This window comes from Aquarana catesbeiana, linkage group LG06 (genome assembly GCF_042186555.1).
Source record: "Aquarana catesbeiana isolate 2022-GZ linkage group LG06, ASM4218655v1, whole genome shotgun sequence".
Taxonomy (NCBI): Eukaryota; Metazoa; Chordata; class Amphibia; order Anura; family Ranidae; genus Aquarana; species Aquarana catesbeiana.
This window is the reverse complement of record NC_133329.1, coordinates 394,388,706-394,413,081: the sequence shown is the minus strand read 5'-3', so window position 1 is coordinate 394,413,081 and position 24,376 is coordinate 394,388,706. Positions and strand designations below refer to the sequence as shown.

Here is a 24,376-nt window from a genome sequence, read left to right as displayed (position 1 = left end):
CTGAGCACCGACCCTTGGTTTCACCCCCTACCCAACTCCCTGTACGACCCCTTTTAGAGAATATAGAGCCAAGTATCATTCTGTAGTGCTAAGTAATTTGTAAGTAATTTGGTAATAATAACAAGAAAAGCAATGAAATAGATACCCCACAGCCAGCAGCCCCCCCCCCCCTATCAATAATAGACCCCCAGCAACAACAACAGATCTCCCAGCAGCCAGCATCAATAGACTCTCCAGCAACTAGCAACAATAGAGCCCCCCCCCCCAGCAACAATAGACCCCCCAGAAGCAGCAACCGATCTCCCAGCAGCCAGCATCAATAGACTTTCCAGCAGCCAGCAACAGTAGACCCCTCCTTAAACAGTAAATCCCTTCCAGCAACAAAAAATCCTCCACCAGCAACAATAGATTACCACACAAAAATAGATCCTCTCCAGCAACAATACAAGTTTACTACCGCTTTAATCTCTGATGACAGTGTCCCTTTAAGAAAATTATATACAGACATGGTGGCAAGCATGCTGGAAATAAAATTGTGGGCTTTAAGTACACTTTAAGCTGACAAAAGCATTCCGAATGTTAGTTAGAAAAAGTAAAATAATTAATTCTAATATAGTATTCCATTTATCCTGTTTGGTACATTGGGAGCACACTTACCCACCATGTATATACATACCTTTCACAGGGTCGCCATGCCAGTCAAGATGAAATTGCCTCATCAGCCTACCAGTCTGTGATCCTGGACCAGCAATATGGAGGGGAGCCTGTTCAAGTGCGCGTAACTATGGGCAAAGAACCCCCGCACCTTATGGCTATATTTAAAGGGAAGATGGTGGTGTACGAGGTAAGAGGCATGCTGGGAAATTAAGTAAAATAGTCTTCGGACTTTTGATGCAGCAAATAACAATGTGTTTGTCTTATCACCGTGTCAGAACAAATTAATAACCATGCGACTGGAACTTCAGGCAAACAGCTAGATTCGCAGTTGGAAAAAAACATTTGCTAATTTACCCCCCCCCCCCAAAAAAAAAAGATAAATAATTTTGTACACCTTCATCCAGCAAAACTGTAATGTAAATTTATTCTGTGCGAATGGGGCAAAATTGTTCTCCGCAGATCGAGAATGCGTGTTATGCCAACTAGATGGCGCTGACTATCATAGGAAAGAAGGATGCTCCTCAGCTCCATCTAGTGGTCATAATGAGGAATTTTTCCACATTCACACACTTGATCCGCAGAGAATATAGCCTGAGAACATTTGATTTTTGCACATTATAAATTTGCAAGCAGTTTCGGTGGACATACAGCTATGCTCATTTTTTTTTTAAAATAAATACACCCCTAAATTTATGTTACAGGGGATAGAAAGACAATAATCATTGTGCTAACGCAGAGACAGGCTGCAACATACAGCATGCCATTCTCAATTTTGCCTAAATTTTAGTTTTAAACATACAAGTATTTGTGAATTTAGCCATGTGCTTGGAGTTCTGCTTTTATTAAATACAGGATGAAAGAATATCTTTTCCTCACCCAGGGTGGTACCTCCCGTGCAGACAGTGATGAGACCCCCCCTGAGATCCGGCTGTTTCATGTATATGGAACCAATGAGTACAACACCAAGGCTTTTGAAGTACCAGTGCGGGCCTCGTCCCTCAACTCTAATGATGTGTTTGTGCTGAAGACAAAGGGAGCCTGTTATATCTGGTGTGGAAAGGTAAGGAAAACAACCGAGAAAGCTGTGCTGGCTGGTTCCTCCTGTTCCTGGTAGGGTCACTCATATCAGTTAGTTTAAAAGGTGAAGACTAGGCTACAAGATATCTAATGGTCCTTCCTGAGGTGTCTGAGAATTTTTGTATATATTTCCTTTATTATATTAAAAGGAGAAGTAAAGCCAAAGCTCATTTGGCTGTACTTCACCTGTGGATCACAGAAGTGTATATTGTTCTGCACTCCTGTGACCCGTTTTCAGTAAAAAGCGGGCTGAAGCCCACTGTTGGCTGACGTCACTGAGCTGGTCCAGGCTCAGGAAGGATGCACGATCATATGGTTGGGATCCGCCCACATGCCTGGACTGGCACCTGGCTCAGCCTCTCAACAAGCTACTGAGAGGCTGAGCCGGCTGCTCCCGCTCCCAGCCATTAATGTCTAAACCACTGGCAACAAAAGTGAGTACACCCCTAAGTGAAAATGTCGAAATTGGGCCCAAAGGGTCAATATTTTGTGTGGCCACTATTATTTTCCAGCACTGCCTTAACCCTCTTGGGCATGGAGTTCATCAGAGCTTCACAGGTTGCCACTGGAGTCCTCTTCCACTCCTCCATGACGTCATCACGGATTTAAGTTTGGAGACATGCTTCAGGTCAGTCCATCACCTTTACCCTCAGCTTCTTTAGCAAGGCAGTGGTCGTCTTGGAGGTGTGTTTGGGGTCGTTATCATGTTGGAATACTGCCCTGCACCCCAGTCTCCAAAGGGAGGGGATCATGTTCTGCTTCAGGGTGTCACAGTACATGTTGCCATTCATGGTTCCCTCAATGATCTGTAGCTCCCCAGTGCTGGCAGCACTCATGCAGCCCCAGACCATGACACTCCCACCACCATGCTTGACTGTAGACAAGACACACTTGTCTTTGTACTCCTCACCTGGTTGCTGCCACACACGCTTGTCACCATCTGAACCAAATAAGTTTATCTTGTTCTCATCAGACCACAGGACATGGTTCCAGTAATTCATGTCCTTAGTCTGCTTGTCTTTACCAAACTGTTTGTGGGCTTTCTTGTGCATCATCTTTAGAAGAGGCTTCCTTCTGGGATGACAGCCATGCAGACCAATTTATTGCAGTGTGCGGCGTATGGTCTGAGCACTGACAGGCTGACCCCCCCACCCCTTCAACCTCTGCAGCAATGCTGGCAGCACTCATACGTCTATTTCCCGAAGACAACCTCTGGATATGATGCCGAGCATCCGCACTCAACTTCTTTGGTCGACCATGGCGAGGCCTGTTCTGAGTGGAACCTGTCGTATTAAACTGCTGTATGGTCTTGGCCACCGTGCTGCAGCTCAGTTTCAGGGTCTTGGCAATCTTCTTATTATTATTATTATACGCAATTTATATAGCGCCAACAGTTTACTCAGCGCTTTACAATGTAGAGGGGGACGGCACAATTACAGTACAGTTCAATACAGAAGGGACAGGAGGGCCCTGCTCGTAGAGCTTACATTCTAAAGAGAGGGAGTGGTGGTACAAAAGGTAATAGCGGCGGGGGATTTTTTGATGGGAGGTGACTCGGGGACAGTTCTTAGGTGGGCGTGGGATAGGCTTCCCTGAATAAGTGAGTTTTCAGGGATCTCCTAAAGGTGGAGAGGTTAGGGACTGATCGGACATACTGGGCAGGGAGTTCCAGAGGATGGCAGAGGCTCTGGAGAAGTCCCGAAGACGAGCATGGGAGGAGGTAACAAGGGAGCTAGAGAGCAGGAGGTCCTGGGAGGAGTGGAGGGGACGATTAGGGTGATATCTGCAGATGAGGCTGGTGATGTAGATGGGGGCGATGTTGTGGTTGGCTTTGTATGTTGTGGTTAGCATTTTGAATTTTATACGGTGGGGTAGGGGAATCCAGTGAAGGGATTGGCAGAGAGGAGCAGCAGTCACAGATCGATTAGTGAGGTGTATTAGTCTAGCAGCAGCATTCATAATAGACTGAAGGGGGGATAGCCTGTGTAAGAGTAGGCCATTAAGGAGAGAGTTGCGGGAAATAATCAAGGAGTGAATAAGTTCCTTTGTAGTGTCGTTAGTCAGGAAGGGTCGAATTCTGGAGACGTTGTGGAGGTTAAGGCGGTAGGATTTAGCCAGTGATTGGATATGGGGGCTGAAGGAGAGGTCAGAGTCAAGGATTACACCCAGGACTCTGGCATGTGTGGAGGGACCAATGGTTGTGTTGTTGATCTTAATGGTAAAGTCATGGGGGGGGGGGGACTGGGAAGGAGGAAATATGACAAGCTCAGCTTTAGAAAGATTGAGTTTGAGAAAGTGGTGTGACATCCAAACCGATATGTCATTCCGTAAGTTTGAGATCTGTGAGGAGCTCGAAGGGGTGGAGTTGAGTGAGAGTGATAACACCAAATTTAACACACCTGCTCCCCATTCACACCTGAGACCTTGTAACACTAACAAGTCACATGACACCGGGGGGAGGGAAAATGGCTAATTGGTCCCAATTTGGACATTTTCACTTAGGGGTGTACTCACTTTTGTTGCCAGCGGTTTAGACATTAATGGCTGTGTGGAAAACAAGTTTATAGGTTCTGCAACCTTCTCACATAAATCTCCGCCTGGTGCTCAGACCTTAAGGCTGCTGACACATCCAACTTACCAGATTAAGGAAAGAGATGGTCGGCACTCAGGATGACATCCAAAATAGTATTCCTTTATTAAATACATGTACAGAGCTGTAAAACAGCCTACGCGTTTCGGACGTTAGTCCTTAGTCATGGCTCAAGACTAAGGACTAACGTCCAAAGAGCGTAGGCTGTTTTACAGCTCTGTACATGTATTTAATAAAGGAATACTATTTTGGATGTCATCCTGAGTGCCGACCATCTCTTTCCTTATTAATGGCTGTATGTTGAGTTATTTTGAGGGGACAGCAAATTTACACTGTTATACAAGCTGTACACTCACTACTTTACATTGTAGCAAAGTGTCATTTCTTCAGTGTTGTCACATGAAAAGATAGAAGAAAATATTTACAAAAATGTGAGGGGTGTACTAACTTTTGTGAGATACTGTCTATAGAAAAACAATTTAAAAAAAAAAAAAAAAGAGTGACTCAAAACCTGACTTATAAGCTCATGTTACCTGTATTGTTTTACAACATTACTGTGCTTGATGGCCTTTCTGACTATCGCTCAGAGACTTACATGGGTGAAGGCACTAAATTTGAATTTATGTTTTATCTTTTGCAGGGCTGCAGCGGTGATGAGAGAGCCATGGCTAAGAATGTAGCTGACCTGATCTCCCGGGGTGAGAAGGTGGTCGTGGCTGAAGGCCAGGAACCATCTGAGTTCTGGTTGGCTCTGGGAGGCAAATCTCAGTATGCTAACAACAAAAGGTAAATATCTGACCCTATGGCCAGTGTATGACTATAAAATATATTCTAGACCAGTGGTCTCCAAACTGTGGCCTGGGGCGCCTTTGCTTGCCTTTATCTGGCCCTTGGGTCACTTTTCCTCCAACTGACACAAATGATGGGGCACCATTCCTCCCACTGACATCAATGATGGGGCACTATTCCTCCCACTGACATCAATGATGAGGCACTATTCCTCCCACTGACATCAATGATGGGGCACTATTCCTCCCACTGATACCAATGATGGGGCACTATTCCTCCCACTGACATCAATGATGGGGCACCATTCCTCCCACTGACATCAATGATGAGGCACTATTCCTCCCACTGATATCAATGATGAGGCACTATTCCTCCCACTGACATCAATGATGGGTACCATTCCTCCCATTGACATCAATGATGGGGCACTATTCCACTCACTGACACCTATAATGGGGCACCATTCCTCCCACTGACACCAATGATTGGGCACCATTCTTCCCACTAGCATCAATGATGGGGCACCATTCCTCCCATTGACATCAATGATGGGGCACCATTCCTTCTATTGACATCAATAATGGGGCACTATTCCACTCACTGACACCTATAATGGGGCACTATTCCTCCCACTAACACCAATGATGGGGCACCATTCCTCCCACTGACATCAATGATGGGGCACTATTCCTCCCACTGACATCAATGATGGGGCACTATTCCTCCCACTGACATCAATGATGGGGCACCATTCCTCCCACTGACACCAATGATTGGGCACCATTCCTCCCACTAACATCAATGATGGGGCACTATTCCTCCCATTGACATCAATGATGGGGCACCGTTCCTTCCATTGACATCAATAATGGGGCACTATTCCACTCACTGACACCTATAATGGGGCACTATTCCTCCCACTAACACCAATGATGGGGCACCATTCCTCCCATTAACATCAATTATGGGGCACCATTCCTCCCACTGACACCAGTGATGGGGCACCATTCCTCCCACTGACATCAATGATGGGGCACCATTCCTCCCACTGACACCAATGATTGGGCACTATTCCTCCCACTGACATCAATGATGGGGCACTATTCCTCCCACTGACATCAATGATGGGGCACTATTCCTCCCACTAACATCAATGATGGGGCACTATTCCTCCCATTGACATCAATGATGGGGCACCGTTCCTTCCATTGACATCAATAATGGGGCACTATTCCACTCACTGACACCTATAATGGGGCACTATTCCTCCCACTAACACCAATGATGGGGCACCATTCCTCCCATTAACATCAATTATGGGGCACCATTCCTCCCACTGACACCAGTGATGGGGCACCATTCCTCCCACTGACATCAATGATGGGGCACTATTCCTCCCACTGATACCAATGACGGGGCACCATTCCTCCCACTGACATCAATGATGGGGCACCATTCCTCCCACTGACATCAATGATGGGGCACTATTTCTCCCACTCGTAGAGCTTACATTCTAAAGAGAGGGGGTGGTGGTACAAAAGGTAATAGCTGCGGGGGATTATTTGATGGGAGGTGACTCAGGTACAGTTCTTAGGTGGGTGTGGGATAGGCTTTCCGGAATAAGTGAGTTTTCAGGGATCTCCTAAAGGTGGAGAGGTTAGGAGCTGATCGGACATACTGGGGCAGGGAGTTCCAGAGGATGGGAGAGGCTCTGAAGAAGTCCTGAAGGCGAGCATGGGAGGAGGTAACAAGGGAGCTAGAGAGCAGGAGGTCCTGGGAGGTGCGGAGGGGGCGATTTGGGCAATATCTGCAGATAAGGTTGGTGATGTAGCTGGGGGCGATGTTGTGGTTGGCTTTGTATGTTGTGGTTAGCATTTTGAATTTTATACGATGGGGTAGGGGAAGCAAGTGAAGAGATTGGCACCATTCCTCCCACTGACACCAATGATGGGGCACCATTCCTCCCACTTACACCAATGATAGGGCACCATTCCTCCCATTGACACCAATGATGGGGCACCATTCCTCCTACTGACACCAATGATGGGGCACCATTCCTCCCACTGACACCAGTGATGGGGCACCATTCCTCCCACTGACACCAATGATGGGGCACCATTCCTCCCACTGACACCAGTGATGGGGCACCATTCCTCCCACTGACATCAATGATGGGGCACCATTCCTCCCACTGACACCAATGATGGGGCACCATTCCTCTTACTGACACCAATGATGGGGCACCATTCCTCCTACTGACACCAATGATGGGGCACCATTCCTCCCACTGACACCAGTGATGGGGCACCATTCCTCCCACTGACATCAATGATGGGGCATCATTCCTCCCACTGACACCAATGATGGGGCACCATTCCTCCCACTGACACCAGTGATGGGGCACTATTCCTCCCACTGACATCAATGATGGGGCACCATTTCTCCCACTGACATCAATGATGGGCACCATTTCTCCCACTGACATCAATGATGGGACACCATTTCTCCCACTGACATCAATGATGGGGCACTATTCCTCCCACTAAAATCTATGATGGGACATTGTTTACTACCACTGCCATGAGGGCATTTTCCACTCCCATTGGGCAGTCTGCCCCCCCCCCTTTGTTTTGGCCCTTTGTTTGGAAAGTTTGGAGACCCCTGTTCTAGACAAACAGATTTTGATGATTCAAGTATCTCCAATAAAAAGTCTTGAGGGCATAGTTTCTCCAGTTGTTTTAATGAAGAGATCCTGCCAACATGTGGACCTCTAGATGGAGAGAAATCCTGTATAAGGAGCTTTATCATCAGTTAGTGGAGGAGGTCCATTGTCATGTTCTTGTGAATGAATGCAGAAGGACAAAACATGAATATATAACCAAAGGAACAAATGAGGATGATTTGTGAGAAGCTGTAGCATTTTCTGACTCTCCGTCTCCTTGAAGATTGCAGGAAGAAACCTTTGACATTCAGCCTCGTCTCTTTGAATGCTCCAACAAGACAGGAAACTTTATTGCAGATGAAATTACAGAGTTTAACCAAGATGATTTGAATGATGATGATGTCTTCTTATTGGATGCCTGGGATCAGGTGAGAGGGGTGGGAACCTATGGCTTCCATGTGCTGCTGCAGGCGATTTTAACCCCCTACCTACCAATGATTTAGTTATTATTATATAGGATTTATATAGGGCCGACAGTTTACGCAGCGCTTTGCAATATTAATAGGGTGACAGAACAGTTAATGCAAGAGGATTAAGAGGGCCCTGCTCATAAGAGCTTACAATCTAATAGGGTGGGGCAAGTGGTACAAAAGGTTATAACCATGTGGAGATGATGGAAGTGATAAAAAAAAAATTAGTTGGAGGCGTGTGATTATCTCTTCATCCCTGAGTTTTCAGGGATCGCCTGAAGGTAGCCAGAGTATGAGATAGATGGACAGATTGGGGTAGAGAGTTCCAGAGAATGGGAGAGGCTCTGGACAAGTCCTGGAGATGAGCATAGGAGGAGGAGACACAGGAGCTATAGAGCAGGAGGTCCTGAGATGAGCGGAGAGGACGGTTTTGGTGACCTTTAGAGACAAGATTGGTGATGTAGCTCTGGGCAGAATTGTAAATGACTTTGTATGTTGTGGTTAGTATTTTGAATTACATTTTCTGGACGATCGGAAGCCAGTGTAGGGATTGGTGGAGAGGGGTAGCAGACACAGAGCGGTTGGTAAGGTAGATGAGTCTGGCAGCAGCATTCATGATAGACTGAAGAAGGGAGGAGCCTATGGAGAGGTAGACCAATGAGAAGGGGGAGTTACAATAGTCAAGGTGAGAGATAACAAGGGAGTGAATGAGAATCTTGGTGGTTTTATTCGTTAAAAGGGGGTACATTTTAGAGATGTTACGGAGGTGCAGTCTACAAGCTTTCAAAAACGATTTGATTTGGGGCTGGAGAGACAGGTCAGAGTCTGGGATTACACCTAGTACCAGTGGCGGATGGTGGATTCTTCTTTTGGGGGGGGGCGCGGCACGGCACTGAAACAGCACCCGCCCCAACGGTGCGGTTTGGCACTTACCTGCTTGTGGTGTCCTCCTGCTGTGGTGTCCTCCTCTCCTGGAGTGTGGGCAGCAGCCACGGCGGCTCCAGTCTCTGCTCCTCCTCCGGTGTCCGCTCCTCCTCCGGTGTCCACTGCTCCAGCTTCCTCCGTCATGTGTCTCCTCTGCCGCCAAAGTGCTAGACATCCAATAGGATCGCCTGACACTTTGGCCAACGGGAAACAGGTTTTACAGACCTCCTGATTGGCGGGGAGGAACTTTAGTATGATAATAGCGAAAATTATTTTGCTTATTGTCACCAGCCAGCCAGCCACCCGCCCCCCACCAGTTGGTCGGTCAGCCACCCGGCCCCAACACTTACCCCGGGCTTACCCCGGGCTTCCCTCTGGGCAATGGACAGGCGGCCGGCTAGCTTCCCCTGTGTCTCCTCTCCTTGTGTCTCCTCCCAGCGGCCAGCGTAGGTTCTCCTTTCAGCCAATCGGAAAACAGGTCTCCCGCTTCCTGATTGGCTGGGAGGTGAATTAGTGTGGAAGGGGTTGCCACTGCTGCGGTGAAACCACAGGGAGACTGGGTGAGTATGAACAGCAATGTAATACAGCATGTACTGACAGTTTTTAATTGATGTGGGTTTAATGACAATTTAAACCCCGCCTATTTCAAATTAGATACAATTCCAGACAGCCGACCATGCAAAACAGAAAACCCATCTAAAGGGATCCTTGCTGCCTTTCTTTTCCAATATTTTTTATTGAAAATAGTACATGGAAAATATACAATATACATTTCTTAAATATAAAAGTCAATGTGGAAAAAAGGAGGACAGAACTCGGCCAACATGGCCTGCAAAAATTACATTTGGCAAGATATAACATCTCTACATCTGTCTATCCTTATACTTTAGTTGCCCCAAAATCATTACCATATCACTTGTGTGTTCCTTGTCGAGAAGGTGTGGCGCCGGGCACCCACCCGTCCACCCCATTTGGGATCCACACTGTGGACGGAAGGTCCCCAGCCCCCCCCCCCCCCTCCCCCGACTTACAACCAATAAATCTATTATCACTTCTTCTTGATTCTCTGCAATATTGCGAGGGCAATAACATAAGGCAGGAAAACCTGCATAGACTAACAAAAAGAAAAAGGAGAGTTAAAGAGCAAGGAGAAGAAACAAGGAGAAGAGAAGGGGTGGGGGAAGGATTGGGGTTGAGTGCACCCCTAAGGATCTTCTCTAAGATCCATTAGCTATCGAAGCCCGTAGATAAATAGGTCCACCATGGTTCCCAAATCCTGTCGAAAGCCCGCTGTTTATACCTTGCTGCCTTTCTTGTTCTTTCCCTAACTGTACACTCAGTGAAATGGCAGCCATCTTCTAGTAAATTGTGATCTCCATAGATTACATATGTGCAAGAATAAAAATCACAAATGGTTTCTTGCATTGAATCAAACAACTCTGCTCCTTGTCTGCAGTTACAGTGCAGATGCTGACAAGTGGATGTAAACAATGCAATACTTACAGTATTCTGGACTGTGATGACAGCTGTCAAAGGACAAAACAAAGGATGTATTAATATGTTTTAATAGTAGAGCTATACTGAGAGAAACAAATTTATGTGCCATCATATCCAACAGTCATTTTTTAGACACTGTGTTTGGCAAGTGGGTATAACATCTGCTTGTGATAACTGTGCCACCAGGTCTTCTTGTGGATCGGAAGAGGTGCGAATGATGCAGAGAAGGCACAAGTTGCCGTAACGGCTCAGGAATACCTGAAGACTCACCCTGGAGGGCGCGACCTCAGCACCCCCATCGTCATCGTGAAGCAAGGGTTTGAACCCCCCACTTTCACTGGCTGGTTCCATGCCTGGGATCCATTCAAGTGGGAGGTATGTAAATCACACCTACAGAGCCATACCTACCAAGCCTCGGGGTGCTAAGTCTAATATCCAAGAGGGGCCCCTCAGAATGTCATCAATGTTCTGTTTAGCCTCTGGGCTGAAGGTTCTTATTCATTTTTTTTTGTTTCAGTATGCTAACTACAGGGTGAAGCAGCAGGTAACAGAAGTAAAAAGTTAAGCTAGAGAGCCTGTCGTTTAAAGTAAACCTATAAGGCTCTAGAAGGCATTGTACATTATAGGTTTAGGCTTAGGGTTAGCCTTCTAGAGACAGGGCCGTGGGAGGAATCCGGCCCGCCAGGCCATTTCAGGTGCCACTGGCACTTAGGGCTTTTTATTCAGCCGGAACTTGGTGGGACTTTGTTCCGCCACCTCTAGCTCTTGCCTCCCACTCACCGCTCACCACTGTCACTTGTAAACACAGAGGCCTTGTGTGTTTAAAAGGACAGCTTTCCTCCCAGCGGCTCTCACGGATTCCTGGCTGCTCCTGCACTCACGCTGGGGACAAGGGAGATGCAGGTGCAATGTGGGATGGGGCATCACGTGGTAAGCTGCACTGTGATCACCCATGAGTGTGGGAGAACTGGCAGAGCCACCTACACTGCCAGGAGAAAGGAAGGATGGTGGGGTGGCGATGAGGGTGGTGGAGGAAGATGTGTGCAGAGGTGGGGGAAAGGGGGAGAGTGGTGCAGAGATCAGAGCCGAGGAGGGGTGGAAGCGAGATGTGCACAGACTGTGAAAGAGAGCTGAACCCTGCACACCCCTAAGCCCTGCACTTGGTATGTAGTGCACTCTTCAACCCTGCACTCTGTACACAGCACACCCATGAACTCTGCACTCTGTACATTGCATAGCCCTTCACTCTGCAATCTGAACATAGTGTATCCCTGAACTCTGCACTCTTTACATAGCGCATCCCTGAACTCCGCACATAACGCACCCCTGGTATTTTTTGCCCCTGAAAGACCCCCCACTGTGCAATTTGGCCACACCCACCATTCAGTGCAGTTTGGCAGAGGGGGTGTGGTTGAGGTCCTGCACCTATTCTGAGGGAAATAAAAGCCCTGGATAATAGTCTTACAGATATAAGTGGCCCTTGAGGGCAATCATAATGCTGACGTGGCCCACAATGAAATTGAGTTTGACACCCCTATTCTAGAAGCTCCTCAGGGGGTCTGGCACCAATAAAAGAGCAATGAACAGTTTGACCGAGGTAACTGTCCATAGCAGCAGGAGATAAAACCACTTGGAAGTAGACAAATATCTCCATACAAGTGCTTTGGACCCTCTCCACTACCATGGGCCAGTATTAGTAAATGTAATGCACTGGAGGCTTGACAAAATTAATAAGACCAAAAAGTTTATTAAATATCATTAAAAATCATAAAAACCACACAAAGCCATTTCTCAATAGTGTGGGCTTCAATAGTAGAACCTTCATCATCCCTGGTGTTGCAGTAATGGTGTATTATACCTTCGCTAAGACCAGTCATCCAATAGTTAACACCACTGTAGGTTTTACTGTGCAGCAGGAAGCTTTGTAAATCATCAGACTGGGGTCCTGCAGGAGGTGATGTACCAGGGCTGCCCAGACTGCAGGAAAGGAGGTGGGAGGAGACCGCTAACACTACAGTGTAATGGAATGCACCAGTGTAGAGCGGGGCATTGCTATGACGTGTTTCACGTGCATGCGCTTTCGCAAGTGTTTCACGTGCATGCGCTTTCTCAAGTCATGTGACCATAATGCTGAACTCAAGAATATAAAGGATGTAAATGAGAAAGGGGGCGGGCCAATTTAAGCCAATATACTATATGGCACCAGGCTCAAATACACCATTTACACCTTTTTTATCGCAAACATTACAAACCTTGGTGGTCTTGCATTCAAATCACTCATTAAAATCTGTTAGAAAAAACCAAGCTCGGTGAAGTTTTTATTTAATGCTGACCCATAGTAGTGAATACTTCAAGGGGCAGTTCTGTAAAATATTGAGGGTCCTAAGCGCTTGTATGGAGATATTATTTGTTTGTACCCCTATTCTAAAGTATTCTCTTTTCTGCCCAGATGATTTTACTTTTTACTGGTACCTGACTTTCCATGGCTTTAAAGCCAAGACAACTGCTCTTCCACTGTCCAATATGGCTACCGCAGTGTCCAGTATGAGCACTCTCACTGGACTATGAAATGATAGCCTTTAAAGCCCTGGAACCCAATGTCAGGCCCAGGAGCCACATGCCACCCCTTTGGCACATATTCGGTGGTCCCCAGAGCACCCACAGACAGTAGGTATAATATTTTAGAGTTGAAGGACCTGTAAGAGTAGTGATATCTAGCGGTGTCAAAGAAAAAGATCCATAAGCCGGACATCAAGAAGCAGACCCATGTGCATGAAGTGAGATGAAAAAGATAGCAGTACTTCCAGAGAATAAAAACAGCTCCTTTTATTGTTTAAAAATGGGAATGAAAGACATGCCACACACACTCAACCCACGGAAGGGGCAGCAGATGCATTTCACACTTCTGTGCTTAATCCTTGCTCCAATCAATTTTTTGGCAGCTGAAGATCTCATAGGAAAGCCTTTGGAGAGGTGCTCCCCCCATTTGCCTTTGCCATGAAGTGAGATGAATGGCAGCCTCAGCCCGGACTCCAGCCAGGCCATGACCCCAACACATTTCGCTCCACACCTTGGGGCTTAATCATGATTGAGCTCAAAGGGGAGCGGAGCAAAACACATTGAGGGCGTGGCCTGGCTGAAGTCCGGGCTGAGGCTGCCATTCATCTCACTTCAACAGTAGAATTCTCTCCTGTGCTCAGGTGTCCAGTAACTACGTATGTGGTGCAACCAACTTAGTGAAGTCTCACTTCATGCACATGGGTCTGCTTCTTGATGTGTGGATTATGGATATTTTCCTTTGACATTGCTACAGCTTGGCGCTAAGACAAGCTCCATGTTCCTCACTCCCAGCAGTCTAGTAAGACTTTATCTCTCTACCTGAGCGGCACCTAATTTTGTCTTTATGGATATCTAGCAGTCTCATGTTTCTGGTCAATGAATGTCTCCTCAGGCATATGTCCAATCTCCAATAATGTCTGCTGTCTCCAAGAAATAAAAACTCATAAAATATTATGGTATATGCGGCCTTTTGGTAATGTCAGGGGCCACGCTTGATGTCCCCCTATATGAAATATGAACACCACTGTTTATGAGAGGTACTGTCACTTTGCCTATTCAGGGGAAGTGACAGTGCCTCCTGATAGCCCAGACCACCAAGCAAGGTATATGCACCTTCCCCATGCTCTCTTGGACCTCTTGTTCTGGAGCTTCTGCAGACTGCACATGAGGCAGTCAGTCAGTCACAGACACTGACACAGGAGTGGGGCATTGAGCTGACCCAGGGTGGACTGCTGCAACAATAGGGTGCATGGATTTTACTGAGGGAAAGGGGATTGTGGCCATGTCTCTCCAAGTAGCAGCTGGAAGGTGTGGAGAAGCAAATAATAAAATTGAATATGTAACTGACCAACTGTTGTCTTTTTTTTTAAATATGTGAGCACGTTCATTCATTCAGCTTGCTGTAAAAAGTCTGACAATCTTCTCTTTACCTCTTACAGAACACAAAATCTTATGAACAACTGAAAGCCGAACTGGGTGACACAGACACAATTGACGGGGTCTCCTCAGTAAGTACAAGACTGAAGAGTCAATGCAAGAGCATCAATCTAAGAAAAATCTAAAAAAATTCAGGCATCATACAGACTGAGAAAAGAGTTACTCATACCGATCTTGATAGATGCTTAGTAAAGTTTTGGACCTTTAGCAGAAAAGCTAGTCCTCTCAAAAGTGATTGTTAGTTGTAAAAGGAGGCCATGTTTGCCAAAGCCGGTCATAGATGGTTCTAATCTCAGGCCGGTTCAGCAGGGACGGGCCGAGATTCGGACCGTGTATGGGCAGGCTGGATTTACTCGAGTTGATCGATCAATCAACTTGGGGTACAACCGGCTGGAGCGGGTGTGCTCGTCCCCGGAGCAAGACCGATCGTGCTCAGGTAAGTAAAAGGGGGGCTCTGGGGGGGGGGGGGGGCTTGAGCACTACAAGAGGTTTTTTTCACCTCAATGCATAAAATGCGTTGAGGTAAAAAACCGCAAGGGTTTACAACCCCTTTAATTACCTCATTTTAGACTAAGTAATAAAATCACGGGGTGTCTGTGCAATGCAGGCAGATCATGGCTGATGGGAGGAGCCGGCAGGGTGCTGTACATGGCTTCCTGAAAACATCATCGCACCCTGCCTCTGTACTCCTCTCAGGAGTCCTCGGTCCTGATGCAAGCATCGGGCTGGCTCTTGGGAGGATTTATGCAAATATGAAAATGCCTCGATGGGTGGGTGCCAGTCTGGAGGTATGGGTGTTCCTAGGCAGGCTGTATTTGCATGCAGACTGCCCTAGATAACACCCACATGCATAGCCCCCAACTGTCCCTGATTTCGAGGGACTGTCCCTGATTTGGAGCACTGTCCCTCATTCCTCCTCATTTGTCCCTCATTTTGGTCTGATCTATATAGTTGTATATAAAATTCACTTTTTATCTTTCAAAAAGTGTTTTCTAGCGCTAAACCTTTCACCTGATTTCTAAATTGCTGCATTTGTAAATTCCAAAAGCCAATATAAAGGAATAGTAGTGGTAAAAAAAAAAAAAAAGCACTTGTGGGTTTAACCAATCTTGTTTCTTTTTACAATTCTCCTTTAAGGGGACGTGTCAAGGGGTGTGTCCTATGCCTGCATGTTTTTGCTGATAGGTGTCCTTCCCATCTCAAAAAGTTGGGAGGTATGCAAATGTAATGCTGAGCCTCCATGATTGAAATAACTGAAATCCATGACTGAAAAAAGGGTGGGCCACGGGAAAGAAAGGCTAAGGAGTTAAGAACTAGATCATGCTGGATGTCCTTCAGCCAGGAGATGAGGCAGGTTCTTGCTACAGTGGTACACTTTAAATACTGTAGCTGCTGACTTTTAAGAAAAAAAAACACTTTCCAGCACGGTCTTCCCCAGAGTCGATATTTCACTGGGCTTTGACGTCCTGGTGCTGGAATTGTGGATATGGGAGCCAGCTGTGAAATTCCAGGAAGTCTCTCGTTGTGCATGCGTGAGGCTGGTCCTGAAGCCTTCTGGGTTGGGGGACGTGTCCCAGGGAAGGGTGGTCCAAGCTCACCCAAGGGGCTAAGTTGTACTTTCATTTTGGAGATCTGCTTTAAGCAAATTTCTTTGTATGCAACAGGAGAATGGGACAGCACCTCATCCCTTATGGCTATATTAGAAGGAATGATCTAGAATTCAGTTGGGGCTGGTAAAATTAGTAACTCTTGTTTTTGTTTTCATTTCAGGATTTCTCTAGCTCCATACTGGATTCGTTCACTGCCAAGACAAACTTGAACACTCTCGTTCTCACCACATACCCAGCTGATCTCCTGGTAAATAAGAATCCAGACGAGCTGCCGCCTGGAGTGGACCCCACCAGGAAAGAGGTAATGAAAGGATAATGTATAGCTATGGTCTCCAAACTGCGGCCCTTTGCTTGCCTCTATCTGGCCCTTGGGACATTATTCCTCCAACTGACACCAATGATGAAGCACTATTCCTGCCATCGACACCAGTGATGAAGCACTATACCTCCCACTGACATCATTAATGGTGCACTCTTCCCCCAATCGACACTGTAGATGGGGCACTATTCCTCCCATTGATACCAACCATGGAGCACTGTTCCTCCTGCTTAAACCAACAAAGGAGCACTATTCCTCCTGTTAAAACCAATGATGGGGCAGTGTTTACTCCCAGTGATGCCGGGACATTTTCTACTCATACTGACCAAAGTCCGGCCACCCTAAATCCTGAAGTACGGTAAACTGGCCCTTTTAAAAGAAAAAAAGTTTGGAGACCCCTGATGTAGAGACTGGAGATTTTCTTTGGTGAATGGTAATAAAGTAAACTTGTCTTGTGAGAAGTACAGAGGCCGCCAGTGATGATCTCTTCTGTAAATCCTGGTTGCCTTAGCGGCCATGCTAATCCAGTGGCTTTAAAGCCTAACTCCAGGTTTAATTCAAACTTAAAATAATATATTTGGACCAAGCTGGTCAAAACAAACTATTTCCTTCAATAACCACCCCCGGTCCAACCCCTTTTTATCATGTCTCCTCCTCCTCTGTATCACGGCAGCTTACGCCTTGCGCTCCTCCTCCTAGGTGTCCAATAGGATCACCTGTCCTTTCAGCCAATTGGGTGACAGGTCTCAGGACCTGCTTCGTGATTGGCCCGGAGGAGAATCAGTGTGACAATAGTGAATATTAATTCTCTATTGTCACACAAGTGGATGTGATTTTTGAAGCCTATTAAAGCCTCTGGCTATAATCACGTGCTTCAAAAAAACCCCAAAAAACTCCCATTGGAATCCATGCGTCCGGCGCCCCGCATGTAGATTAGGGAGCCAGATGCATGGCCTCTAAGTGTAGCAATATGGTTACATTTAATGAAGGTACAATATTTAGCAACTCACATGGTTGATGATTAAAAGAGGCACATCTAAGTATGCAGGCATCCGGGGTAAAGCTGTCCACATAGACCATCCCCCGCACCGCCAGCTCTCACTGCTGTCAGTCTGCAATCCTGACCAGGAAGACTACTTTGCAGTAGAGCGATCTGAAAGTGAGGCTTGAATCGCTCGTGGAGTGCAGCGTGGAAGAGAAGACGACGTCGATGGTGGTGAGGAGGACGGTCTATGTGGACAGCTTTACCCCGGATGCCTGCATACTTAGATGTGCCTCTTTTAATCATCAACCATGTGAGTTTCTAAATGTTGTACTTTCATTAAAGGATCACTAAAGATATATATATATTTTTTTTAAATAACAAACATGTTATACTTACCTCCACTGTGCAGCTCGTTTTGCAAAGAGTGGCCCCGAACCTGGTCTTCTGGGGTCCCTCGGTGGCTGTCTCGGCTCCCCCCCCCCGCAGGGACTCAACACCTTCATGCGAGCTCCCTCGCATGGTGTTGAGTGCTTGCGGGCGCGCTCCCCTGATACAGCCGGTGGCCATAGCCTCTCACTGTATCACTTGGCCCCGCCCCCTGGCGCGCCACGTCATTGGATGTGATTGACAGCAGCGCCAGCCAATGGCTGCGCTGCTTTCAATCCATCCACTGTAACCAATCAATGGCCGGGCTGAGCGGCGAAGAGGATGTCCGGGGAGGGCGCAGGACTTTCGAGGGGTCAGATAAGTAAAACGGGGGGGCTGGGGGGGCCGGTATTGTCAGATGTTTTTTCACCTTAATGCATAGAATGTATTAAGGTGAAAAAACTTTTACCTTTACAACCCCTTTAAATGTAACCATATTGCTACATTTAGAGGCGCCTCTCTTCTCTTTTATACTCGGTTGTGACATGACGCTGCTTGTATATCAAGACATTGCTTGTTTATCAAGGTAAAAGTTATTAAAAATTTTTGCTTGTCTTGCAAAATATTCTCAAACCAAGGTTTTACTGTATATACATCTTTCTTACACAGGTTAGTTGAGGGGGAGGTTGGTTTAAGGCTAGTTAGGTGTATAGCTGGAATTCCACTTTAAATCAAACCAGGAGCTCAGCTTTAATTGTTTGAGTCAATAACCTGGAACAAGTATGCAGATTTGTTTTTCTGACCTAATGTATCTACAGGTTTTTTTTTTTTTTCCCATTTCCGATGAACTAGGCAAGGGTTAAAATGCATCAGTTTTTTTTTTTTTTTTTTTTGTGCTGTGTTCCTTTCAAGATATTTCCCGTCAAATCTCATCCTGTAAATAGAGCATGAAATAAGAGGAAATCTCCCCAAAGTCTGGGAAATCCCATCTTAGTTATTACTGGAACAAATGTCCCCATTGGAAGATTTGCCTCCTCTATGCCCATTCTGGTAACAACTCAAAATTTTCCTCCCTTTCACTTCCAGTGACAACGATCACCAGAACAAAAATAAACTGATTCTCCCTAGCGGGGGGGCACTAAAGACCTGACAGACAATCTATCCCCCCTCGTGCCCAACCTGCAGCCCTTTGACACTTTTTGTGCGGCCCTCGGGGATGCTACATACTAAAATCTGTGTTTCCTCTTGCCCTGTAATAGGAGGGTTCTTTAAGCAGTCTTATGTAATGTGTTTCCCTTATGACAACCTTCTGAGGCGTGTCCCCAGTTTTGAACAACTCATTATAGCATGTTCACAATCTCCAACAATACGTGTGACCCTTTGGGGATGTCAGGGGCAGCATTTGAGGTCCCATATATCTAGATGGTTGACCACCAACGTTCTAACCCCTTAAACGCGATTCAAAAAAAAATATGTTGGCTTTAGATACACCTTGCTGCATAAGTGATTCAGTCTAGAAACTCAGGATTACATTATTATTAATAAAGATGTTAATTGCTGAAACCAGGGGCAGACAGGTGCCTAAGGCTGGTCAGCAATGACAGCTTAGATCAGGGCAACCTCGGCCCTCCAGCTGTTTTGAAACTACAAGTCCCATGAGACATTGCAAGACCCTGACAATCACAGGCATGACTCCTAGAGGCAGAGGCACGAGGGGATTTGTAGTTTCGCCACAGTTGGAGGGCAGAGGTTGCCTACCCCTGGCTTAGATAGTTCTCTCAATGACAAGTTAGCTTTTAAAGATGTATGGCCCAGGGTCATCATTCTCATCCTTACTTTTCTTAAAGCATAAGTTCACATTTTGTAACATTTTACACCCATATCCAGGGTGTAACATGTTACATATGCACCAGCCCCTACTCTGCTCTCTCTCCCCCTCCCCCCAAATCCCTCCTTTTGACAGCTAGCAGGGGATCTGCTCCCCCCTGCTAGCTGTCACAATCTGAAAAACATGGCTGTGTGGGCATCATCCACTCACAGTGTTCTATACATGGGAAAACTGCAAGGTCTGACAGCCTTTGTGGCTGTCGGCTTGTAGTTCTCAATGAACTACCATGAGTTGAGTGCTGTGGTAGTTTATTGAGCTTCCAGTCACAGTGTAACTGCTTGCCCGTATTGGAGGTACAGGCAGACAGATACACAGGCAGTCTGCAGGACCAAGGCATTACACCCATGATCTGCTGATTGTGGGCGCAATTCTTTTACAAGAAGGAAGGAAAGGGGGAGGGGAAGCGCCACGTAGGTGCAGCATCACAATAAAGGATTTATTCCAACGGTTAAAAAACTCATAAAAATGCTTATCGTATGGTGGGATATCCGCCAATGTCTTCAGTCCTGCAAGCGCCGCCAGGGTGCGGTCTACTGCCGATCGATTAGGAAGGGATGGACGCTTTGTAGCAAACAGGAAGTCCACACCGACCAGCGTGGAATGCTCCGGCGGACGTGACGTCACCAGGAGAGGAAAAGGTGGCTGGACAGTACAGGCTAAGCGCTCGAAGGCCTTTTTAACCGTTGGAATTAACCCTTTATTGTGATGCTACACTTAGGTCTGAATCACACCTATGCATTTTTTTTTTTTTTTTAACAATCAAAAGGTGCTTTATTGTTGTCATACAGGGTAATAACAGTATGCAAATTGACATAAAATAAAACCGAATGCTTTGATCATAGGCAAAGAAATAACACCTATACATTTTTAGTGCTTTTTGCAGATTTGCACTACAGTCCATTTGACATGGTTTCCAATGGAAAATGTTCTGTGGTGCAAATCTGCAAAATGCAAAAAGCACTTAAAATGCGTAGGTGTGAATCAGGCCTTAGGTGGCGCTTCCCCTCTTTCCTTCCTTCTCGTCTTTTACAAAGAGCTGGCTCAACCCTGAGGACAGCAGCCTCCAGTGCCTCACAGTATATGCCCCTTATTACTATACCATCTGCATCAAAGACCATAAAGACTATTATAGCTCCATCTGCTGTACGTCTGCCTGAACTGTTGTCTGCATGCACTCCTTGCGCCAGAACTATTTGACTTTATGCAATTCTATAACAGATTCCTAACAAAAAAGAAAAAGTAAATTCAACTTTTTTTTACCTGCAAAAAAAATAATTTATTTATTTTGTAAACGTGAACTCTGTAGCAGAGAGCGTATTTCCCTCCCTGTGATACTCCATAGCACAGGTTGCATTGTATGGCCTATTCATGAAACGCAGGCCATGGTGTAGTGATTGAGACACTGGCTGCATCGCTGACAGGTCACGGGACCAAGTTATTCTCACGTTCCCCCCCCCCAATATTTATTTTTTTTTAGGTTTAGTTTGCTTTGGAACCTTGAAACACTTAAGGCCTCATGTACACTGCTGCTGGTAAACGGACGTTCAGAGGCAGTTGGATGCTTTTTTCAGCTGCCCACTGAACTCATCCAATGTTATCTTATGTGTACATGTACACAGGTTGGTTTAATGTCGTTTTAAGGCAATTGAGTTTAGAGGACTTTTTTGGAAAGCAAAAAAAAAATGAGTTTAGAGGCATTTCAAGAGCTAAAACGTGGTAAATCACGTTTAGCCGCGTTTCGTTTACAGGCGTTTTTCAATTTGGGCTATTTTGGAAAAAAAAACAAACATTTTTTTCAAATGCTTCAAAACGGAAACGCGGCTAAAAGTGGCATGTAAACTTGGCAAAACGGACATTTTAAACGTGGGTTACTATCTGTCAAGTTAAATCTTTCAGGAGAGGTTATAAAAACATCCCGTGTACATTAAGCCTTAAGCACAGTGCACAATGTAAAGCACTACACTGTGTTTTTCTTGTTTATTTTTTGTAATGGGTGGTGCTCATTCCTCTTTGAAACCAGCAGCATGGTCGCAATAGGAACACAAACGTGCAGCGCTACTAACCTAAAAACATAAATAATGCATTTAAAGTGACTTTTATGTGCATAAACCACAAATGAACATATATGATAAACAAAATAGGTGCATAAATAAAGAAGGAAAACCCAAGAATTAACTGAACATTTATATGCGCAAAAAAGTAGAAGTCCCCAAAGCCAATGTGGTTAGATGTTAATTCATGCGAAAAAAAGTATTTCAGTATAGAAGTGTCAGCCGAAATAGTTCAAACCCATCCAAAGATCCCATATAGGAAAGCATGCCACCCACCCTGTGCAGCAGTTGGGGGGGGCTTACCAGAATATATGACCAATAAATGGTCAAACTTGTATTGGGTAAGTATTAGAATCCTGCAAGGTCCTCCATACCCAGGGTTTCAATATACATGTCACAGGCACCTGCTAGTCCCACATGAGCAGCGGTTTGTAGCCAAATGAGGCTGGGTTCACACTGCATACCGATGCGGCTCACAGCAGGAGTCCTGTGCGTCCCGGTTCACTGTTTCAGGTCCGATTTCCGCCCCAAATTTTGGGCTGAATTCGGACCTGAAACAGACAAAAAGGCGCACAGGGCTCCTGTGCAAATTCACACTGGAGCCGCAGCGGAGTGGGGTCCCACATCCAATTCGCAATAGTGTGAACCCGGCCTCAATGGGTCTCATACAACATCCGACATAAAAAAAAACCAAAGAGAGCGAATCCCATTAGTGAAGTCCCGTTTAACTCAATAATAAATGTATTACACTTACAATGTTCCAGTTAAAACAGGCATGTACAGCATACAAAGATGAGCTCCAAACGCCCAATTTCAAGATGGCCACGAGTATATCACGCATGGGTGGCGCAACATTTGTCCTAGCTTATCCCTATGGTTTCGTCATATATGACATCATCAGGGTAATCCAATGGCCAGGAACAAACATGCAAAATTAATTAAATAATTTTTTAAGTCAGAGACTCAATTAGGTAAAGACAAGGTGCCTAAACTTAGGTTCTCTTTTTCAGGACTTTCTCTCCAACGAGGATTTTGAAAGAATACTCGGAATCTCAATGGCTGAATTCAAGGCTTTACCCGAATGGAAAAAGCAAAATCTCAAGAAAGCTAGTGGACTCTTTTGATCAAACCATGGCGTTTTACTTTTTCTTTTTTTTTTTTTTTTTTATTTGTATCATATTTGCCCCATCTTCTACCTAACAACAGGAACAATCAGTCTACAGAATCAAGTCCTCCAGAGCCAGGCTTATTAGAATGTGCACAGATAAACATGGAGTGTTTTTACAGAAAGATAAATAAAAATTGTATTGTTCTAAAAAGTGTACTTGGCAATGTTGAAGCTGCTTGATAACAAATTGGTCTTCTGTATGATGCCCAAGTAATCCTAAAGTTTACCCCCAAACCTTCCTCTACCCTTTCTAGATCATGTCCCAATATTTTTTTTTTCACATAGGGGAAACTATTTGTACTCACTGTGAAATCTTTATCTCTATTTCTTTGGAGTTCATTGAAGGACACAGGGGGGTGCAAAATATGGTGCAGCTCTGCATATAAACAGCTTCCATTTTTTTTTTCTAATTAAACAAGCTGAAGTTAGAAGCCGATTGGCTACCATGTGTAGCTACACCAGATTTTGCACTATCCAGTTTTAGTAAATCAACCCCAGGGAGTCTTTAACCTTCAGCAGTTTTACTGCCACCTACAGAAGGTTTGGACACTAGCACAAACAAAAAAGGGCAGCACAGGATAACCATTTGCTACTACCAAAGTTTACCAATTTTGTGGCAAAAATCCATAGTGAGAGCATAATCATAAACACAGAGTGGTGGGACCAGTGTGCCTCAATGCACACCCAAGGAAAATATTTTATGGAGAGTACAAGAATCCTATTTTCTTTCTCATCAGTTGAGGAAGTCTTTAACCTTTGGTACATCCAAAAGTAGTCCACCTGAGGGGTGGGAAACACTGAAAACAATTTCTAACAGACTCTAGAAACAAAAAAAACCAGAGAACTGGAGACTGCCTACAGGTCAAAGAGCCACTTAAAGGGCTTTACCCTCAAAACTGGCACCAGATGAGGCCTAAACATCTACCTGGTAGAACTTAGAGAACACAGAAGGACCAGCCGTCAGCCTTTCAAATCTGGGAAACATTTGATTGATGCCAAAAATCCCAAGAAGCGCTCACAGATGTAGTAGAATGCGCCTGGATAGAAAAGGTGGTGTAATTCGATCCTTGAAACCATAAGCTTGAATGATGGTCTAAGTCAGCCCTTCTCAACCAGGGTGCCTTGGCAAAATGCCTAAAAAATGTCCAAAAATGTATACAAGTCAGCAGGTGGGTCAAGTCTGCCTTTAAGTTACACAAAGCCACAGGTTTTTATTGTGCACCGTTTCAACCCTTTAGCCACCAGCGTCCTAACAACCAGTGATGTCATCAGTATTGTTAAGAAGCTCTTGGAGGGCATGAAAAGGGACTATATACAAGATTTTAGT

At 45.5% G+C, this 24,376-nt stretch overlaps 1 protein-coding gene across 3 annotated transcripts in view; it reads left to right on the top strand.

Annotated features, from left to right (window-relative positions):
- The window catches only part of VIL1 (villin 1), an 88,827-nt gene extending 65,627 nt beyond the window's left edge, over nucleotides 1–23,200 (top strand). For all 3 annotated transcript variants that reach the window (XM_073634374.1, XM_073634376.1, XM_073634375.1), the window contains exons 13-20: nucleotides 686–844; nucleotides 1,538–1,717; nucleotides 4,965–5,110; nucleotides 8,059–8,203; nucleotides 10,853–11,041; nucleotides 14,665–14,733; nucleotides 16,433–16,573; nucleotides 22,892–23,200. In XM_073634374.1, the coding sequence (XP_073490475.1) occupies nucleotides 686–844; nucleotides 1,538–1,717; nucleotides 4,965–5,110; nucleotides 8,059–8,203; nucleotides 10,853–11,041; nucleotides 14,665–14,733; nucleotides 16,433–16,573; nucleotides 22,892–23,005 (1,143 nt within the window). In that variant the 3' untranslated portion in view covers nucleotides 23,006–23,200. The remainder of the gene's footprint in view (nucleotides 1–685; nucleotides 845–1,537; nucleotides 1,718–4,964; nucleotides 5,111–8,058; nucleotides 8,204–10,852; nucleotides 11,042–14,664; nucleotides 14,734–16,432; nucleotides 16,574–22,891) is intronic.
- The last annotated feature ends 1,176 nt before the right edge of the window (nucleotides 23,201–24,376 follow it).